Source organism: Pan troglodytes, chromosome 6 (genome assembly GCF_028858775.2).
Source record: "Pan troglodytes isolate AG18354 chromosome 6, NHGRI_mPanTro3-v2.0_pri, whole genome shotgun sequence".
Classification (NCBI taxonomy): Eukaryota; Metazoa; Chordata; class Mammalia; order Primates; family Hominidae; genus Pan; species Pan troglodytes.
The window spans coordinates 16253628-16275513 of NC_072404.2; the positions used below are offsets into that span (position 1 = coordinate 16253628).

At 34.6% G+C, this 21886-nt stretch overlaps 1 protein-coding gene and 1 long non-coding RNA gene across 3 annotated transcripts in view; one reads left to right on the plus strand and one right to left on the minus strand.

Annotated features, from left to right (window-relative positions):
• The window catches only part of LOC107975697 (uncharacterized), a 424270-nt gene that overhangs the window by 41238 nt on the left and 361146 nt on the right, over nt 1–21886 (minus strand). The gene's annotated exons all lie outside the window — the stretch shown is intronic.
• Nucleotides 3882–6093, plus strand: LOC472599 (heat shock cognate 71 kDa protein-like). The gene is given in 2 exon segments (XM_054687383.2): nt 3882–5019; nt 5021–6093. Coding segments are annotated over 2 exon segments (1938 nt in total). The 5' UTR covers nt 3882–3901; the 3' UTR covers nt 5841–6093.

A 21886-nucleotide genomic window follows, 5' to 3' on the forward strand; every position in this document is an offset into this window, starting at 1 on the left:
TAGCAAAAACTACTTTAAATTTCATATGGAACCAAAAAAGAGCCCATGTACCCAAGACAATCCTAAGCAAAAGAAACAAAGCTGGAGGCATCATGCTACCTGCCTTCAAACTATACTACAAGGCTAAAATAACCAAAACAACATGGTACTGGTACCAAAACAGATATATAAACCAATGGAACAGACCAGAGACCTCAGAAATAACACCACACATCTACAATTATCTGATCTTTGACAAACCTGACAAAACAAGCAGTGGGGAAATGATTCCCTATTTAACAAATGGTGTTGGGAAAACTGTCTAGCTGTATGCAGAAAAGTGAAACTGGACCCCCTCCTTACACCTTCTACAAAAATTAACTCAAGATGGATTAAAGACTTAAAACATAAGATCTAAAACCATAAAAACCCTAGAAGAAAACCTAGGCAATACCATTCAGGACCTAGGCAGGGGCAAAGACTTCATGACTAAAACACCAAAAGCAATGGCAACAAAAGCCAAAATTGACAAATGGGGTCTAATTAAATGAAAGAGCTTCTGCACAGCAAAAAAAACTATCATCAGAGTGAACAGGCAACTTACAGAATGGGAGAAAATTGTTGCAATCTACCCATCTGACAAAGGGCTAATATCCAGAATCTACAAGGAACTTAAACAAATTTACAAGAAAAAAAAAAAAACCCCATCAAAAAGTGGGTGAAGGATATGAACAGACACTTCTCAAAAGAAGACATTTATGCAGCCAACAAACATATGAAAAAAAGCTCATCATCACTGGTCATTAGAGAAAAACAAATCAAAACAGCAATGAGATACCATCTCATGGCAGTTAGAATGGTGATCATTAAAAAGTCAGGAAACAACAGATGCTGGAGAGGATGTGGAGAAGTAGGAATGCTTTTATACTGTTAGTGGGAGTGTAAATTAGTGCAACCACTGTGGAAGACAGTATGGCGATTCCTCAAGGATCGAGAACCAACCCAAAATCCCATCAATGATAGACTGGATAGAGAAAATGTGGCACATATATACCGTGGAATACTATGCAGCCATAAAAAAAGGATGAGTTCATGTCCTTTTCAGGGACATGGATGAAGCTGGAAACCATCAATATCATCAAACTAACACAGGAACAGAAAACCAAAGACTGCATGTTCTTACTCATAAGTGGGAGCTGAACAGTGAGAACACATAGACACAGGGAGAGGAACATCACATACCAGGACCTGTCAGGGGGTGGGACGCTAGGGGAGGGATAGCGTTAGGAGAAATATCTAATGTAGGTGATGGCTGATGGGTGGAGCAAACACATGTATGCCTATGTAACAAACCTGCATGTTCTGCACATGTACCCCAGAAATAAACCCACACAGGTATGGTCAACTAATTTGTGACAAAAGACTAAGAATACAAGATGAGGAAAAGACAGTCTCTTTAGTAAATGGTTTTTCTAAACACTGGATATCAACATGCAAAAACAAAATAAATGAAACTGAACCCTTCTCTTAAACCACACACAAAAATCAACTTAAAATCAATCGAAGACTTAAATGCAATACCTAAAACTGAGAAGCTCCTAAAAAAAAAGAGCAAAAGTTCTTTGATATTCATTGGTCTCTATAATAATTTTTCAGAGCACAAGCAGCAAAAGCAAAAATAAACAATTGCACTGCATGAAACAAAAATGTTTCTTCATAGCAGAGGAAATAATCAGCAAAATCAAAAGGCAAACTATGGAATGAGAGAAAATATTTGTAAGCCATGTATCCATAAGGAGTTAATATCCGAAACACAAAAAGAACTCCTACAACTCAATAATGAAAAATAAAACAAGGCACAGATTGAAAAATCTGTGGGAAAAGGATCTGAATAAATATTTTTCTAAAAAGGACATACAAATGGCAAACAGATATTTTTAAAAGTGTTCAGCATCACTAATCATAAGGGCAATGTCAATCAAAACCACAATGAGCTATCACCTCACACCTGTTAGGATGGCTATTACCAAGAAGTCAAAAGATAACAAATGTTCACAAAGATGAGGAGTAAAGGAAACCCATGTACATTGTCAGTGGACATGTAAATTATACAGTAATAATGGAACACAGTATACGAATCCCTCAAAAAATTAAAAATAAAACTCATATGATCCAGCAATCTCACTTCTGGCTTCTGAACATATATCCAAAGGAAACAAAACCATCTCAAAGATGCATCTGGATTCCCATTTCACTGCAACACAATTGCCAAGATTTGGAAACAACCTAAGTGTAAGTCATCAGATGAAATTCAGATGAAATACACACACATATATATATATATACACACACACACACACACACACACGTATGGAATATATATACAATGGAATATTATTAAGCCTTAAAAAAGGAAATCCATTTATGACAACATGAATGAACTTGGAAGACTTTATGCTAAGTGAAATAAGCCAGACACAGAAACACAAGCACTGCATGATCTCACTTATATGTGGAATCTAAAAAAAGGTGAACTCATATAAACAGTTTAGAAGGGTGGTTTCCAGGTGCAGGGGACTGAGGAAAATGGGAAGATGTTCATCAAAAGGTACAAACTTGCAAAAGGCACAAACTTTTATAGTGACTTTTATAACTTGAAGTTATGAAAAGAATAAGTTCTGGAGCCCTAATGTATAGCATGGCAACTATGGTTAATCATAATGTATTATATGCCTGAAATTTTCTAAGAGAGTAGATCTTAAGTATTCTCACCACAACAAGAAAAAGAATTATGTGTGATAATAAATATATTAATTAGCTTGATTGTGGTAATTATTTTACTATGTATAGTATAATTAGCTTAACTGTGGTAATTATTTTACTATGTATACATGTATCAAAACCTCACATAACACAACTTGAATATATACAATTTTTTAAATTATATCTTAAGAAAGCTGAAAAAATATTAAATGCAAAAAAATTAAATGATTTTTTAAATGATTTTCAACAATGTGTTTATAATGGCTATTCTTTGTCTTCCTGAGTTGCACTGAAAATTGGTTCTTAAGTTTGGGTGGATTTATGAGAGACATGTGACTGTGCTGAGCATTGTCAATAATTCAAAAATCTCTTAAAACTTGCATGGTAGAACATTTTTTATAAATGTAAATCTTTGGGCATGAGCAAATTAACTGTTGGTACAAAAAATTAAAGCTAAAATAACAGAACTGCTATTGTTAAACTGTTGTTTTAAAAACGTAGAGAAAAATTTACAAATGTTTTTATTTTAAAAAATAAGTATAACCTGTTTGACTCATCACCAATGAACATGATTATTGTCTCAGTTATTGATACTTTACTATTGTTCTTTCCTCCATAATGAAGCTAAGTGCAGTAAATATGGTGTGGTAAATAGTATGCAAGACTACAGAACTTCTTTTTGAAAGTGTTACCTGTAACGAATTTTAAGTTAAAAGACTCTGCATGAATGTGACACTGATTGCATAATTTGTTTATAAGAAATTATGTCCAATAGGGTGATCTAAGAAATTCAACCACTTGATAAGGTTTGCTTCCTCATTTGAAGAATTCATCTTTATATCTTGCTGCTGCAGTATCTGGCAAATTTCCACTCTCCTCCCTTCACGATAGTAATTATGAAAAGTTATTTTCATCCCAAGTAGTCTACATGGTAAAAGGAAATTTTTGTTAGTAGCATAGACTTGGTGCATTTTTAAAAGAACAAAAGTTTTAAATGAAAGACAATTTAAGACTACTCAAGTCATTATAAAAGTCAATTATCAAAGTTAAAACATTATCACATATATATTAAGAAATCCTAGCTCATTGAACTCGCCTGCAGCTCTCGGGTTCCTGTGGCTTTCTTCTTTATCGGAGCCAGGGCTACAGGCCAGCAACCATGTCCAAGGGACCTGCAGTTGGTACTGATCTTAGCACCACCTACTCTTATGTGGGTGTTTTCCACCACGGAAAAGTAGAGATAATTGCCAATGATCAGGGAAACCGAACCACTCCAAGCTATGTCGCCTTTACGGACACTAAACAGTTGATTGGTGATGCCGCAAAGCATCAAGTTGCAATGAACCCCACCAACATAGTTTTTGATGCCAAAAGTCTGATTGGATGCAGATTTGATGATGCTGTTGTCCAGTCTGATATGAAGCATTGGCCCTTCATGGTAGTGAATGATGCTGACAGGCCCCAGGTCCAAGTAGAATACAAGGGAGAGACCAAAAGCTTCTATCCAGAGGAGGTATCCTCTATTGTTCTGACAAAGATGAAGGAAATTGCAGAAGCCTACCTTGGGAAGACTGTTACCAGTGCTGTGGTCACAGTGCCAGCTTACTTTAATGACCCTCAGCTTCAGGTTACCAAAGATGCTGGAACTATTGCTGGTCTCAATGTACTTAGAATTATTAATGAGCCAACTGTTGCTGCTATTGTTTACAAAAGTTCAGACAAAAAGGTTGGAGCACAAAGAAACATGCTTATCTTTGACCTGGGGGGTGGCACTTTCGGTGTGTCAATCCTCACTATTGAGGATGGAATCTTTGAGGTCAAGTCTACAGCCAGAGACAACCACTTGGGAGGAGAAGATTTTGACAACCGAATGGTCAACTATTTTATTGCTGAGTTCAAGCGCAAGCATAAGAAGGACATCAGTGAGAGCAAGAGAGCTGTAAGATGCCTCCGTACTGCTTGTGAACATGCTAAGTGCACTCTCTCTTCCAGCACCCAAGTCAGTATTGAGATCGATTCTCTCTATGTAGGAATTGACTTCTATACCTCCATTACCTGTGCCCAATTTGAAGAACTGAATGCTGACCTGTTCTGTGGCACCCTGGACCCAGTAGAGAAAGCCCTTCGAGATGCCAAACCAGACAAGTCACAAATTCATGATATTGTCCTGGTTGGTGGTTCTATTAGTATCCCCAAGATTCAGAAGCTTCTCCAAGACTTCTTCAATGGAAAAGAACTGAATAAGAGCATCAGCCCTGATGAAGCTGTTGCTTATGGCTGTCCAGGCAGCCATCCTGTCTGGAGATAAGTCTGAAAATGTTCAAGATTTGCTGCTCTTGGACGTCACTCCTCTTTCCCTTGGTATTGAAACTGCTAGTGGAGTCATGACCATCCTCATCAACTGTAATACCACCATTCCTACCAAGCAGACACAGACCTTCATTACCTATTCTGACAACCAGCCTGGTGTGCTTATTCAGGTTTATGAAGGTGAGCGTGCCATGTCCAAGGATAACAACCTGCTTGGCAAGTTTGAATTCACGGGCATACCTCCTGAACCCCAAGGTGTTCCTCAGATTGAAGTCACTTTTGACACTGATGCCAATGGTATCCTCAGTGTCTCTGCTGTGGACAAAAGTACAGGAAAAGAGAATAAAATTACTATCACTAATAACAAGGGCCATTTGAGCAAGGAAGACATTGAACGTATGGTCCAGGAAGCTGAGAATTAAAAAGCTGAAGATGAGAAGCAGAGGGACAAGGCGTCATCCAAGAATTCACTTGAGTCCTATGCATGCAACATGAAAGCAACTGTCGAAGATGAGAAACTTCAAGGCAAGATTAACGATGAGGACAAACAGAAGATTCTGGACAGGTGTAATGAAATTATCAACTGGCACAATAAGAATCGGACTGCCAAGAAGGAAGAATTTGAACATCAGCAGAAAGAGCTGGAGGAAGTTTGCAACCCCATCATCACCAAGCTGTACCAGAGTGCAGGAGGCATGCCAGGAAGAATGCCTGGGGGATTCCCTGGTGGTGGAGCTCCTCCCTCTGGTGGTGCTTCCTTAGGGCCCACCATTGAAGAGGTTGATTAAGCCAACCCAAGTATAGATGTAGCATTGTTCCACACATTTAAAACATTTGAAGGACCTAAATTTGTAGCAAATTCTGTGGCAGTTTTAAAAAGTTAAGCTGCTATAGTAAGTTACTGGGCATCCTCAATACTTGAATATGGAACATATGCACAGGGGAAGGAAATAACATTGCACTTTATAAACACTGTATTGTAAGTGGAAAATGCAGTGTCTTAAATAAAACTATTTAAAATTGGCACCATAAAAAAAGAAATCTTAAAAATAATTTCATTCGATTATCAATAACTTTGATTATACCAAAGTTATCAAAAACGATTCAACTTTCAAACTAAAATGATAAAATGAAGATTACAATTGGACAAATTTTGGCTCAAAACTAAGCCCCTGATTTTCTGCCCTATTACTTCAAACCTCCTCTGTCCCAAAGATTTTCCATATCCCTAAACACAGTCACAATGCATCCAAGTACTTACAGCTAGAAATCACTATGGATTTACCTGTTTCCCATAATCCACCAATACACGTTACCAGTTATCTAAAATAGACATGAAATTATAATCTATCTCCCTTGTTTTTATTTGAGACAGAGTCTCACTCTGTAGCCCAGGCTGGAGTGAAGTGCTGTGATCGTAGCTTACTGGAGCCTGGAATTCCTGGGTTTAAGCGATCCTCCTGCCTCTGTCTCCCAAGTAGATGAGACTACAGGTATGTGCCACCATGCTCACTATCTATCTATATACTATTTACTTATCTATTTATTTATTGTAGAGACAGGGTCTCACTATGTTGCCCATGCTGGTTTCCAACCCCTGGCTTCACGCCATTCTCTCTCCTTGGCCTCCCAAAGTGCTGGGATTATAAGCATGAGCCATTGTGCCCAGCCCCTATCAATTTTTAAATAGCTTCAAAATACTCTTCCTATTTTTTCTGTTCTGACTTTTCTGTAGCTTGCTTTCCACATAGTGGCAGAAGTAATTCTTTAAAATGTTAATAAATCCTGCATGCATCTGATTAAAACCCTTCTAAGTTTCTTTAGTGTTAATTTGAAAAATATTTTTAAAATTGACATAACATAATTTGATCTGAAATTATAGATTTCGCCAATCTTATTGACTTCTTCCTTACTCCTGTTGAGCATATTTTCTCATATGTGCCAAACATTTCTCTCTTCCTAACATTTGGACATGCTGTTTTCTCTATCAAGAGTGTTCTTCACCCTTTTCTCTGCAGAACGAGTTCCTTTTCATTGTTCCTATCTCAGCTGAAATTTCTCCTTTGTTAGAAAGACCTTCACTTTCATCTCTATCTAAAATACGTTCTCAGAATCTAATCATCCCCATCCCATTCCACCCCCTTTTTCTCCATCTCCATATCCAGATATGTAGGTCATTAACTTATTGCTATCTGTCATTCTTTGAATTAATTGTTTACTGCTTCTATCTTAGCCCCTCTCCTCACCTTAACTCATATATATAAATTAGCCTATGTTAAAATTGGTATCATTACACACTGTTTTGCTTAAAGTTGCACTTTCTATGAATCTATTGACAGTAAGTGATACTTACTGTATTGCATTAGGAGAAAGATCTTGTGGTCTGCAACTGACTTTTTTCAAAAACATTTTAGCTTGATTTTCAGCTTTAATCATAACAGAGCAACTGAGGTCATGACCTTCTTGCCATATACAAATGTAAAGCTGCACAAAACATATAAGGCAATTGTTTTTAGTTTTGGTACAGCAGATAGCACAGGATGTTGATCTTTGCAAAATAGAAACAAGTGAGCCCAGTGACTACTCCATTCAGTTGAGAATATTTCCTAAATCATCATCCAAAGAGATAAAGCCCAAGCAGAGTATGGAAATTTCAGTGAAATGAAGAGGCAGAGAGTTGAGGATGAGACTACTTAGGCAGCTGACTATTGTAGGGCATGGTGCCAGAGATAAGAAAATTATTCAGAGAAGCAGTTCTAAAATTCTTCTTAGGGATCTCTATAAGTCTTTTGTTAAATATTAGGTTTTGCATGCATACAGCAAGAATCCACAAGGCCTGGCAGAAAATAATTTGAGGTCTGTAAGCTAAACATATATTTAAGAGGTTGAGCAACGTCAAGATACATAGCAGGTCTTACAAGCCAGACTTGAGAGACCTCACCTAGTATCCTGGATAGTCTATTGAAAGCCACACAGGTTATACCTTAGAAGTAAACACTAGTCTAGACCCATCCTAACAAAGTTGAAAAACAAGAGTGAAAAGTTAAAGCTGATGTACCAGTAATTAACTGTCATGATAAAATTTAACACTTTTTAAATTAAGATTACAAAACTCAGATTCTCAACAATGTAGCAACCACAATGTTCAGCAATAACAAAAAGTTACTACACATGTAGAGAGGGAAGAAAATTATTGATTGTATCACCAGCAAAATTACATTACAGGTAAAATTGATGGAAGGTTTTTGGCTAAAAAAACCAGAGAAGTTAATGCATAAATAGAGAAGAATATATAGAAAATACTTTTTTATTAAAAGTTAATTGACTGTTTAAGCAAGGTAAAAACAAAATATATTACATTATTTATATCATATGTAGAAGTAAAATGTATAAAAACAATGAAACCATACTGTCACATATTTATGGTGGACTAAAATAAGAATACATATAATAGTACTAAAAGTAGCTACTGAGATGATACAATAAAGGAATTTAGCATATTTAGCCAATAAAGTAAATAGATACAATTGAGTATTTTTAAAATACTCAGCTAATACAAAACAAGGCAGCATAAGAGGAGGAAAGAGAACAAAACCCAAATTGAACAACTAGAAATGAAATAGCAAGTTAAACCTAGCCAGATTAACAATTACATTCAACATAAATGGACTAAACATACTAATTAAAAGACAGAGATTGTCAGACTGGATAAAATAAAATAACATTATTTGCATACTGTTTACAAGAGATACATATAAGTATAAAAGCACAAATAGTAAAAATGAAATAATGGACAAAATATAACATGCAAACACTTAAATCAAGTCTTGAGTGCCTATGTTAGTATCAGACAAAGACTTCAAGATAAGAAATATTACCAAAGGTAATGAGGGACATTTTATAGTAATAAAAGGTCATTTTATTAAGAAGACATAAATATGCTTGCACCAAATGACAGATTTTCAAAATACATAAAAGAGAAGCTGACTGATCCTAAGAAAATATATAAAATTCCCAAAAATTGCAGGAAATTTTAACTTTTCTATTGATAATTCTCTCAATAATAACTGATTTAGGAGTATAAAGAAAATCAGCAAGGATAGAGAAAATGTAAACACTATCAACCAATATAACCAAATTGATATATATAGATATATAGCTATGGTAAATTATACTTAAAAACTACAATCTCCATGGAATTCTTTTCAAGTGCATATGGAATGTTTACCAAGAAAAACTAGATGCCAGGCCATTAAAAAGTCTAAATTCATTTTAACGATCTGAGATCATAAAGAATATATTCCTTAAAACAGGAACAAATTAAAAATCAATAACAAAGTAAAACTTGAGCAATCCCCAATTTAATAGAAATATTTGAGAAATTCCCAAATAGTTATAAGTTAAAGAGCACACTTAAAAATAATCCATGAGTCAAAGAATTAATCGTGGCAAAATTAGAAAATATTTTGAACTAAATAATAATAACACCATATATCAAAATTTGTGGGATATAATTACAGGAAAATTTATAGCTTTTGATGCATATATTAGCAAGGAAGAAGGATTTAAAATAAGTGACCAAAAAACATTCATCTTAAGAATGTAGAAAAGTAGAGTAAATTGATCTCAAAGTACGTAGAAGAAAAGAAGTATAGGAGATAGTATTGGAAATCAATAAAATTTTAAAACAGTTCAGAAAAAAATTAATAAAATCTAAAGTTGGTGTTCTGACAGCCACAATAAAATTAATATGCACCTAGATGGACTTATCAAGAAAAAAAATAGGAAAAAAAATACAGACTGCTCATGTCAACAATGGAAGAAAGAGAGACAGGACAAAGCTACAGATACTGGAGACCTTAAAGGGAATATAAGAGAATATTATAAACAACTTTACGCCAATACATTTTAGAATTTTAATGAAGTGGACAAATTCCTTATAAGACACTAATTTATCAATACTTAGGCAAAATAAATGGAAAATCTGAATAGCCCTATATAGTCTATATCTGTTAAAAATTTTAATTTGTAGTTAAAATACACTTCTCATAAAGAAAATTCAGTCAAATAAATGACTACACTGTTAAATTCTAGCAAAACTTAAGGAAAATATCCTGCTAATATTGTGCAAAATGTTTTGTGATATAAAGGAGATGGGGACATTTCCCAAATCATTTTATGAAGTAACCTAACCCATACCTAAGCCAGGAAAAGCACATGGCAAGAAAATAAATACTCCTTATGAACATAGCCAAAAACCCTTAACAAAATATTAGCAAATTGAATCCAGCAATAAACCAAAAGAATCATGATTGTCTAGATTGTATCCCAATATGCAAAATTAGGCAATCATTTTGAAAATTAATTTAATCCAGTGTTTCACATTAAAAAGGCAAAATTATATGTTCATCATATAATCAAAAAATATTTAATATAATTCAATTCTTATTTATGACAGCTTCAGCAACCAAGGAATAGAATACTTCCTTAAACTGATACAGAGCATTTATTCAGAAAGCTACAAATATTATACTTATTGGTGGGAAACTGAATGTTTCTTCTTTAAAATTGGAACCAAGTCAAGAATATTTGACTGACTCTACTTCAGTCAAAATTATCGGGGGAACCCGCCCCTGATAATTCACGTAGGTTCTTTTCTATTTTCCCTAAGTGTCAGCCGGTCTGAGAAATAAAGGGAAAGGGTAAAAAAGAGAGAAATTTTAAAGCTGGATGTCCGGGGGACACATCACATGTTGGCAGGTTCCGTGATGCCCCCAAAGCCGCAAAACCAGCAAGTTTTTATTAGTGATTTTCAAAAGGGGAGGGAGTGTACGAATAGGGTGTGGGTCACAGAGATCACATGCTTTACAAGGTAATAAGACATTACAAGGCAAAGGGAGGCAGAGTGAGATCACAGGACCAGGGCGAAATTAAAATTGCTAATGAAGTTTCAGGCATGCATTGTCATTGATAACATCTTATCAGGAGACAGGGTTTGAGAGCAGACAACTGGTCTGACCAAAATTTATTAGGTGGGAATTTCCTCGTCCTAATAAGCCTGGGAGCGCTACGGGAGACTGGGGCTTATTTCATCCCTTATGCACAGCCGTAAAAGACAGACGTCCCCAGAGCAGCCATTTTAGAGGCCTACCACTAGGCAGGCATTCTCTTTCTCAGGGCTTTTCCTTGCTGAGAAAAAGAATTCAGCGATATTTCTCCTATTTGCTTTTGAAAGAAGAGAAATATGGCTCTGTTCTGCCCAGCCCACAGGCAGCCAGACTTTAAGGTTATCTCCCTTGTTTCCTGAACATCGCTGTTATCCTGTTCTTAAGGTGCCCAGATTTGATATTGTTCAAACACACATGCTCTACAAACAATTTGTGCAGTTAACACGATCATCACAGGGTCTTGAGGTGACATACATCCTCCTCACTTGCGAAGATGACGGGATTAAGAGATTAAAGTAAAGACAGGCATAGGAAATCACAAGAATATTGATTGGGGAAGTGATAAATGTCCATGAAATCATCACAATTTATGTTCAGAGACTGCAGTAAAGACAGGCGCAAGAAATTATAAAAGTATTACTTTGGGGAGCTAATAAATGTCCATGAAATCTTCACAATTTATGTTCTTCTGCCACAGTTTCAGCCAGTCCCTCCGTTCAAAGTACGTGACTTCCCACAACACAAAAGTGTACTGGAGGTCCAAGCCAATGTGAATAGAAAGAAAACAAAGTAAAATCATCTGGAGGCACAAGGAAAATATAAAACTGTCTTTATTCACAGATAACATGATAATATACATGGAATACTAAGAAATCTTAAAAATTAAGAAAACTACTAGAACTAATGAGTAAATTTAACAAGATTGTATAATAAAAGGTCAATAAACAAAAATAAGTCATGTTTCTATGTATGAGAAAAATAGACAAACTAAAAATCAGAATAATCAAAATCTAATAATAATAAATTTAATTAAAATTAGTAAAAGTACTAAACTGACAGCAACAAAACATTGCTGAGAAAAATTAAACACCTTAGTTAAATGATGTGCCATGTATCTAAAACAGAAAACTCAATATTATTAAGATATCAATTACCAAATTGACATATAGGTTCAATGCTGTCTATTAAGTCTTTAATTCATTTTGAGTTAATTTTTGTATATAGTGTGAGATAAGGGTCCAATTCCATTCTTTTGCATATGGATATCCAGGTTTTCCAACACCATTTGTTGACAATATTGTCCTTTTTCCATTGTGTGTTCTTGGCAGCTTTTTTGTAGAAACTGACAAGTTGATTTTAAAGTTTATATGGTAATGCAGAAGATTCACAATAGCCAAACTTATCTTGAGAAAGAACAAAATTAAAAGATTTACAATACCTGACTTTAAGGCTTACGATAAGCTACAGCAGTTTTAGCAGTACAATATTAATATAAGAATAAGTGAAGAGCTCAGGAGAACAAAAATAAGCAAATGCTTATATGGCCTTTTCAACAAATACACCCAAGTAGCCTAACAGAGAAAGAAAAATCTTTTCAACAAATAGAAATCTTAATATATAAACTGGAAAAAAAAAAAGCTAGACCTATATCTCATAAACCCTGCACAAAAATTATTTCATATGGGCTATCAAACTAAATGTGAAAGCTAAAAGTATAATGCTCCTAAATCACACTCACACACATGAGAGAGAGAGAAAGAATATCTTCACAACCTCTTAGATGATATAAAGAAAAGTAATAAGAATAAAGGAAAACATTTGTAAACTATATTTCATGAAATTCAAAAGTTTATCAAAAACACCATTTAAAAACTAAATTTTTAAGCCATAGGTTGGATGAATATATTTGTGATACACACATTTGACAAGGGATTTGTATCTAGAATGCATAAAGACTTTATATAACTCGAGAATAAATAGACAATTTGAATGAACAGACATCCCATGTTTATAGATTGGAAGACTTAATATTGTTAAAATGTTCACACGACCAGAAGCAATCTACAGATTCAATGCAATTCGTATTAAAATTTGAATGTCATTTTTCACAGAAAAAAAAAAAAATTCTAAAATTCATATGGAACCACCAAAAAAACCCAAATAGGTAAGGAAAAAAGAACAAAGCTGGGGACATCACACTAACTGTCTTCAACATAAACATACTATCATAAACAGATAGTAATTAAAACAGCATGGTGGTGGCATAAAAATAGACCCATTGACCAATGGAACAGAGTCGAGAGTCCAAAGATGAGCCCATGCATGCCTAGTCAATTGATTTTTGCCAAAGTGCCAAGAAAACACAATGAAAAAAGGACAGTTTCTTCAGTAAATGTTGTTTGAAAACTGAATATCCACATGCAGAAGAATTAAATTGGACTCTTATCTCACACCATATACAAAAATCAACTCAAAATGGGTTAGACTTAAACGTAAGACCTGAAACTGTGAGACTACTAAAAGAACATAAGGAAAAACAAACAAGTTATGACTTTCTTAGATTTGACCCCCAAAGCGCAGACAAAAAAAAAAAAAAGTAAAAATAGACAAATGGGATTACATAAAAATAAAATCTCAAATAAAAAGTTTCTACACAACAGGGAAAACAACAGAGTGAAGAGACAGTCTATGGATTGGGAGAAAATATTTGCAAGCCAGATATTTGTTGAGGGGTTAATATTCAAAATATATTTAAAAACTCAAATTACTCTGTAGAAAGAAAATAATTATTCTAATTTAAAAATGAGAAAAGGATATGAATAGACTTTTCAAAAGAAGATATGGCCAAAAGATATATGAAAAAATGTTCAAAATTGTTAATCATTAGGGAAATGCAAATGAAAACCACAGTAAGATATCACCTCACACCCGTCAGAATGGCTGTTATCAAAAAGACAGATAAGTATTAGTGAGGATATGGAGAAAAGTGAACCCTTTTACAGTGTTGGGAACATAAATTAGCACAGTCGTGCACTGCAGGACGATGTTTCAGTCAACTACAGACAGCATATGTGGTAAGGTTCCTGTATGATTATAATGAAGCTGAAAAATTCCAATCGCCTAGTGACATCTTAATAATCCTAATCATGTGGAGGATTAACCTAATGTGTGTGTGTTTATGTCTTAGTTTTTAACAAAAACATTTAGAAAGTAAATTTTTTAAAATACAATAAATTTAAAATAGATAAAAGCTTGCAGAATAAGATTATGAAGATAGAAATATTTTTGTACAGCTGTACGATTTGTGTTTTGAACCATGTCATTACAAAGCAGTCAAGAGGATGATCAAAATTAAAAGTTTATACAGTAAAAATTTATAGCAAGCTGTTAATGTATTATTGAAGAAAGAAAATTTTAATATAAATTTAGATTTGCATAAGTTAGTGTGTATAAAGTGTACAGCAGTGGACAGTAATGTTCTAAACCTTCACACTCTCTCATCACTCACTGACATCCAGAGCAACTTTCAGTCCTGCAAACTAAATTTACGGTAAGTGCCCTATGTATCCTGTTTTTTATCTTATATACCCTATGTTTACTGTATCATTGCTGTTTAGATTGTTTAGATACACAAATATTTTCCACTGTGTTACAATTGTGCACAGTATTCAGTACAGTAACATGCTGTATTGGTTTATAGCTAGGAACAATAGGCTGTACCACATAGCCAAGTGTGAAGTCGGCTGTACTATCGAGGTTTTTGTAAGTACACTCTGTGATGTCTACACAATGACAGAATCACCTACCAATACATTTGTCATAACATATCCCCATCACTAAACAATGCAGACTGGACAGCCATTATGGAAAATTATATGGAAGCTCCACAAAAACACTAAAAATAGAATGACCATATAATCTAGCACTTTCATTTCTATTTATGCAAAAGACTTAAAATTAGTATGTTGAAGAGATATTTGCACACCCCTATTTATTGCAGCACTATTTACAACAGCTAAATTGTGGGAACAACCTAAGTATTCATCAACAAAAGAATGGAAAAGAAAACGTCATATATATACATGCAATGGAATACCATTTAGCCTTAAAAAAGAAAAAAATTTTGTCATTTGTGACAATATGGTTAGAACTGGAGAACATTATGTGAAGTCACATAGGCCAGGCACAGAAATACAAACACTATACTACATATTCTCACTTACATGTAGAATCTGAAACAACTGAACTCAAAGAAGCAGAGCAAATTTTTTGTTATCAGAGACTACGGAGTGAGGGGGATGAGGGGGATAAGGAGATGACGGTGAAAGGGTAGAAAAACTTCATTAGACAGAAAAATAAGTATTTTTTTTACTCTGAGATATATTACACAGCGTGATATCATAACTAATAATATATTCCACATTTCAAAATTGCTGAGAGTAAATTTCAAATACTGTCACCACAAAAAAGAGAAATATTTTAAGTGAATATGTTAATTAGCTTGATTTAATTTTTCTACATTGTATTCATAAATTATGATATTGCTTTGTACCCTGTAAATATATACAACTATAATTTGACAATTTCCAATTAAAAAACTAAAATTTAAAACAAATAATACCTATTGCAAGTAAATAAAACCTAATAAATATTTTAGTAATAATAAAGAAAATGAGTAAAAGACATGACCAGACACTTCACAAAATAATATGTACAAACAGCCAACGAACACATTAAAATGTGTTCAGCATCATCAGATATCAATAAAATAGAAATAAAAACTCTCATAAGGTACCACTATACATTCACCAGAATTAGTAAAATTAAATACTGACACTACCATCACATTTTAGAAAAAATGTGGAGCTTTCATGTATTGTTGATAAAGGTGTAAAATGGTAAAGCCACTTTGTAAAATGACTTAGAAATTTCTCATAAAGTTACACATCTACTTATCCTATAATGCAGCAATTCCATTCCTGGGTATTTACTGAAATAATGAAAATATATGTCCACAAAATCATTTTATACAAGAATGCTCACAGTAGGGTTATTTATGATAGTAAAAATGGTGAAGCAATCCAAATATCAATTGACAAAGAATAATATACTCATATAATGGAACACTATTCAGCAATAAAAAGAAACTAATTAGTGATATAAGGAACAACATTAATGAGTCTCAAAACATGCTTAGTGAAACAAAGCCTCATATTTGCACTTAAAATCCATCAGAAACTTCCAGTTGCCTTTGGGATAAAGTGAAAAATGCTAGCAGGCAAGGACCATAATCAGGTTCAAGTTGTATCTGCCAGTACTTCTCTCAGCACTCTTGTGTTTTAGTCATTATAGGGATTTGGAAACTTTTCTGTAAAGACACAGATAATAAATAAATACTTTAAACTTTGCAGACCAATGATCTCTGTCTCACAAACTTAACTCTCCTGTTGAAATGTACAAGAAACCACAGAAAATATATCAAGGAATGAGTTTGGCTGTTTTTCAATAAAACTTATTTACAAAAGAAGGCAAATGACAGAATTTGGCCTACAACCTGTGTGTAGTTCATGACTCCTGCTATAGTACTTACTGATTCTTCAACATAACACCAAGACATTAAATACACAAAAGAGTGCCTGCTGTGTGACTCCATGTTAGAACAGACAAAACTAATCCACAGTAATTGACATCAGGATGTGATTACTTCTGGAGGATGTGTAGGGGATTGCCTGAGAATAGGCACAAAGGAACCTACTTGGATGATGGAATTCATATGCAAGTGGTTGCATGCATGTTTACATTTTTAAAACTCAGATTATGCCTCAATGAAAATAACTAAAAAGTGAACCCCATCACATAAAATAATTGATACTGATACTAATTTTTAGAGTTCATAATTTCTGTTTTGCCTATTATCTAAATATGGTCTGTGATACGATTTGGAACTGTGTCCCCTCCAGATGTCATGTCGAATTGTAATCCTCAGTGTTGGAGGTGGGGCCTGGTGGAAAGTGATTGAATTGTGGGGCGGGGCAGAGTGGGGCAGTTCTCATGAATGGTTTAGCACCATCCCCTTAGTGCTGTTCACACAATATAAGTTCTCACAAGATCTGATTGTTTAAAAGTGTGTGGCACCTCCACCCTCTCTTCCTCCTGCTCCAGCCATGTGAAGTATCTGCTCCCCTTTGCCTTCTGCCGTGATTGGAAGCTTCCTGAGGCCCCCCCAGAAGCCAAGCAGATGCCAGCATTGTGCTTCCTGTATAGCCTATGTAACCATGAACCAATTAAACCTCTTTTCTTTATAAATTACCCAGTCTCAGGTATTTCTTTATAGCTATATAAGAATGGAATAATACTGTCTAGTATAAGGATTTTAATTAAATATCTTTACAAAGAATTTTTCCTCAGGTTAATATAATAATGAAAATGTACAAGGTTAGAAATTTATTTTAAGCAAATTCCAGTATTAAAAATAGTAGGTTAGGCAACATATTTATATCACTATTGTGTACGTCAAGCAGAGTTCTATGACAGTAAATCATTACACAGCATTTCTAGGGACATGCAACTTTCAACTACTAGCAAGGAGGAATTAAACAACTGAATGAAACTGTGTAGTATAAAATTGCCATTAGTTTTAAATATATGCATTTAAAACCAGTGTGGCACATGTATACATATGTAACTAACCTGCACAATGTGCACATGTACCCTAAAACTTAAAGTATAATAATAAAAGAAAACAAAAAGATGGAATTATAAAAAAAAATTTAAAAAAATAAAATAAAATGTTCTACTGCCCCTATGTATACTTACTTGTGAATACATAGAAGCAAAGCATGTTCCTTATGGCTTGGGCTTTGAAGCTTGAGTTTGAATGTGGCTCCATCACTTGACAAGCTGCGTGACTGTGGTAGATCACTTAATCTTTTTCTGAGTTCTTCATGTGTAAAATGTAATAATAATATATAACAAATAGTTTTGTGAGGACTCTATGAGAAAATACACAGAGAGATTTGAGAATAATACTTTAGACATATTGTGGGCTCAATAACATTTGTGTCATTCTTCTTATTTTACCAGACATGGCTACAAGAATAAGATATGAATATTGGCATGGAACTGAATATGTGCATTAATAGAGGAAAGTACTAAATATTTTAATAATGGTTTTCTCTGGGTGGTAGGATTATAGCTAGTTTTTAAATACTTGCTTTGTTTTGCACATTTCCTCAAAGATTTTAATAATCAAAACAACTTAAATTTTGAAAAAAAATTTTTAAATGGCTACTACCCCAAATCTCAAACATCCCAATGTCCCCCAAGACAGTCTTATTGTCCTTGAGATATGAAAAAACATCCTCCTAAGGATTCTGTGCTGTAATCTTGTGAAAATATCACCTCAATAATTAAAGCATTAGCCAGTTGGCCTTTGCCATAAAATCATAACAGAAATGGCTGATCACCACATTATGTAGGAAATTTTGTATCCCAGGGCTGGAGATTAATAGAATGGCATATTCCATTGACATTGTCATACTAAGCAACAGTGTCCTCTCCATGCAGCCACAGAAGTGGGTACGCTGTTCTGAGCCAATCTAAGGTGATTACCATGGAAACAGCACTCATTTTACTAACAGCAAGACATATTATCCTTCATGCATGGTCTAGCATCCAAGTTTAATAAGATTCTTAAAGTGAAATTGAGGACATTTGAGATAAGGACCCTAAATCCTGTGAGAAATATTTTATCATCTCTTATTGTTTATCACTTGCATGTCAAATAACCATCTCAGTTATGCTAACAAATCAATTTATTAGAAGGGCAAGTAGATACACCACAACAGAAAGAAGGCAAAGATGATATTACACACTGAAAGTTTAAGTAGTAGAAAAGCAGCTCTCCTATGCTGTTGTCATTTGTGGAAGAAAAAAACAGAAGACAATTTAGTATTGGAAGGCATAGATACATGAAATAGTAGAGCATAGATTATAATTTTGGGGAAGGCTAAGAGGGTACCAAACATCCAGACTGTCTTCAAAGTTTAAAACCCATCAGAAGCTCCCCCATCACCTGCAGTAAAGTGAAAACTGCTTTGCTTAACAGGAAAGAGCCTTCATAATTTGGCTCCAGCTTTATCTACTTTCACTCCTATCAGCACTCCTGAGGCTTCAGCAATACTATGATACTTGCTGATCGCTTAACACTTTGCTCTTCAGTACAGCAATGCCTCAGCATGTGTTGCTTTCCACACATAAAATGTTTCTTTCTTCTTTGTTTACCTGGCTTAGTCATCCTCATCCTTTACAATCAAGTATTTTAAATTTCCAAATGTAGGACAGAGTTAATAATCCCTCCTTTGTCCTGCCCAGACCTTCCACATGCATATCATGTCAACAGAGGGAGTATTGACAACTGGTTGTCTTCCTAGTAGACTGTGTGTTTCATGAGAGGACAGAGGTTGTGTCTTGATTATTATTGTATCTCTTTGCAAGGTACATAGGAGGTGTTTTATAAATATGTATTAAATGTTGACTGATAAATAAACATGCTAAACTAGCAATAAGAATCAATACTATTTGTTAAAGTATCACAGGATTTAACTCAGAGGAAAACTATAGATTAATAAAGAGGGAGGAGAAAAACCAAATCACTCAGTAGTTATGAGCTTTATTTTCCTAATGCTTCATCAAATTTTTCCCTGTGAGCTAAAATTTATTTGTCTATAATCTTTCAGCTTATTTGGGTATGACTTACAGCCGTATTGCTTCTTTGACCTGATAACCACCAGTCTAAGAGAACCATAATAACAGCTGAAGTGGAACACCAAGGGTACACAGAACTGTTTCTCACCTGAATGGCTGGAGGCCATCGACTGGTCGGTGCACTCTACTTGCAATTAGGCGGGTTTCTATGTACATCCTGTAAGTGCTCTAGGATGGAAGTATCAAACCAAGATTTCCCAGAATCAATTTAATCTCCAGTAAATTTAATTTTTCAATTATCATTCTGTTTGGCTGAAATGGAATCCACGTGGTCTTTTTAAATTTTGAAAATTATAACAGTAAGCATTGAGTAGCATTATGAGTAGTTTTATTGATGTACAACTCACAGCCTTTTTCCTACACTTGTGCCAGTCAAGTAGAAGAACCTAGAGACTAGTTAAGTTTTCCAGCTTAATCCAATTAATACAAAGTTTCTAGAATAGCATTTATCTTATCAAAATATGCTATATGCAACCTCAGTTCTACAGGATAAATTTATCATATAAAAAGAGAATTCTGTGACCAAATAAGTATACTGAACAGTGAAGATATTTCATTCATCAGGACTTCTCAGAGCCTTTAAAATATTAAAGTTACCTGGGAATCTCTAAGAAGACTGTGGATATATTATACAAGAATTTCTGAATATATCGCCATGACACATCTTCCCTCAGGCACCTCTACTAGTGATCTATGAAATGTACTTTAAGGAATTCTGCTTTCTCCCTCAAAATAAGGGTATAAGGAATGTGAGATATTTCAATAGAATCACGGCAGTCTACTCTCGGTAACACGAACGAGACAAGAGGACTGGTCACAGTGGCACTGGACCCTGTCACCAGAGTAATACATGTTCCCTAAATAAGAAACATGTATATATGTGAGTAGTCAAGTATTCAGTAATTGTTCTTTATCACATGTAAATGGTTTTTCCAAATATAAAATTGAGACAATTGTAGATAAATATCTATATTAGTTAAAATAAAAATGGAACATTATAATAAAGACTTCTGGAGTCAAAATAGGATGGTGGTATGCACTATCTCATCTAAAATTCTATCTTAGAATTTCTTATGAAAGGATAACTTGTGTACAAAAAAGATTATACTTGATGTGCTCTGAATTAGAATATAAATAATGTCACATGTGCATCCATGGGTTTTCATTCAGAATGCTAAATAAATTGTATTACACAAATGACATATTTGTTGGCTCTCACCTGTGTGTGAGCATAGATACGGAAATGTGACTTTGAGGGAAATCGATTGGGGTAGGAGCTAACACTGATGATCAAAGAAGGCAAAGCATGGAGTAGCACAGATTAACATAGACTTGAGTGTAAGAAGGCATGATGGGAGCTCAAGATATGGGTAGGCAATGGTTAATACTCAAAATTCCAGGGAAATAGTCACTCCAGATCTCTTCATGGCTAGAAAATATTTATCTAATCAACATAGGCTCAGCAGCAAGACTTCAGTCTGACATAAGAGATACTGATTAAAATTAAAATACACTTCACATCTTAGGAACACTAGGGCTTGTGGTCTAAATAAAAAGTTCATGAAGACATTCGTGACATTAATTCCATATTCTGCCAATTACTGTCTCTTGAGACCTTTAGAAAAGTTCCTTGTAGGAAACTCACAAGATAATTGAGACAATGAAATAAAACAATGCATATAAATGATCTAGAGCTATCCTTGTCATTCAAAACGTGTTTTGTAAATATTAGCCATTATCATTGACAAGTTTCCAAATGGCAATTCAGGATTGAGATGAAGGTGGAGAGCTACTTAAATAAAATACCCAAGGTGGATATGAATGGGGAGCTTGCATTATAGGAATCTTTTTATCAGAATGGGGACCAAGAAAAAAACTAAGATGCAGTTTAAACACCCAGGGGAAAACACTGAATCTTGTCCTACACCTTATTCATAGTCAGGCATCATTTCAGGTATAAGGCCAGGTCGTGATGCCCCTTACAGAGCCACCATTACCCTGGTCAACTGGCTGAGTGCAGCCAGCAATGCTGTATTCTCTGCCTCTCCGTCTCTCTGCCTCTTTCTTTTTCTCTTTCTTACACACACACACACACACACACACACACACACACACACTCT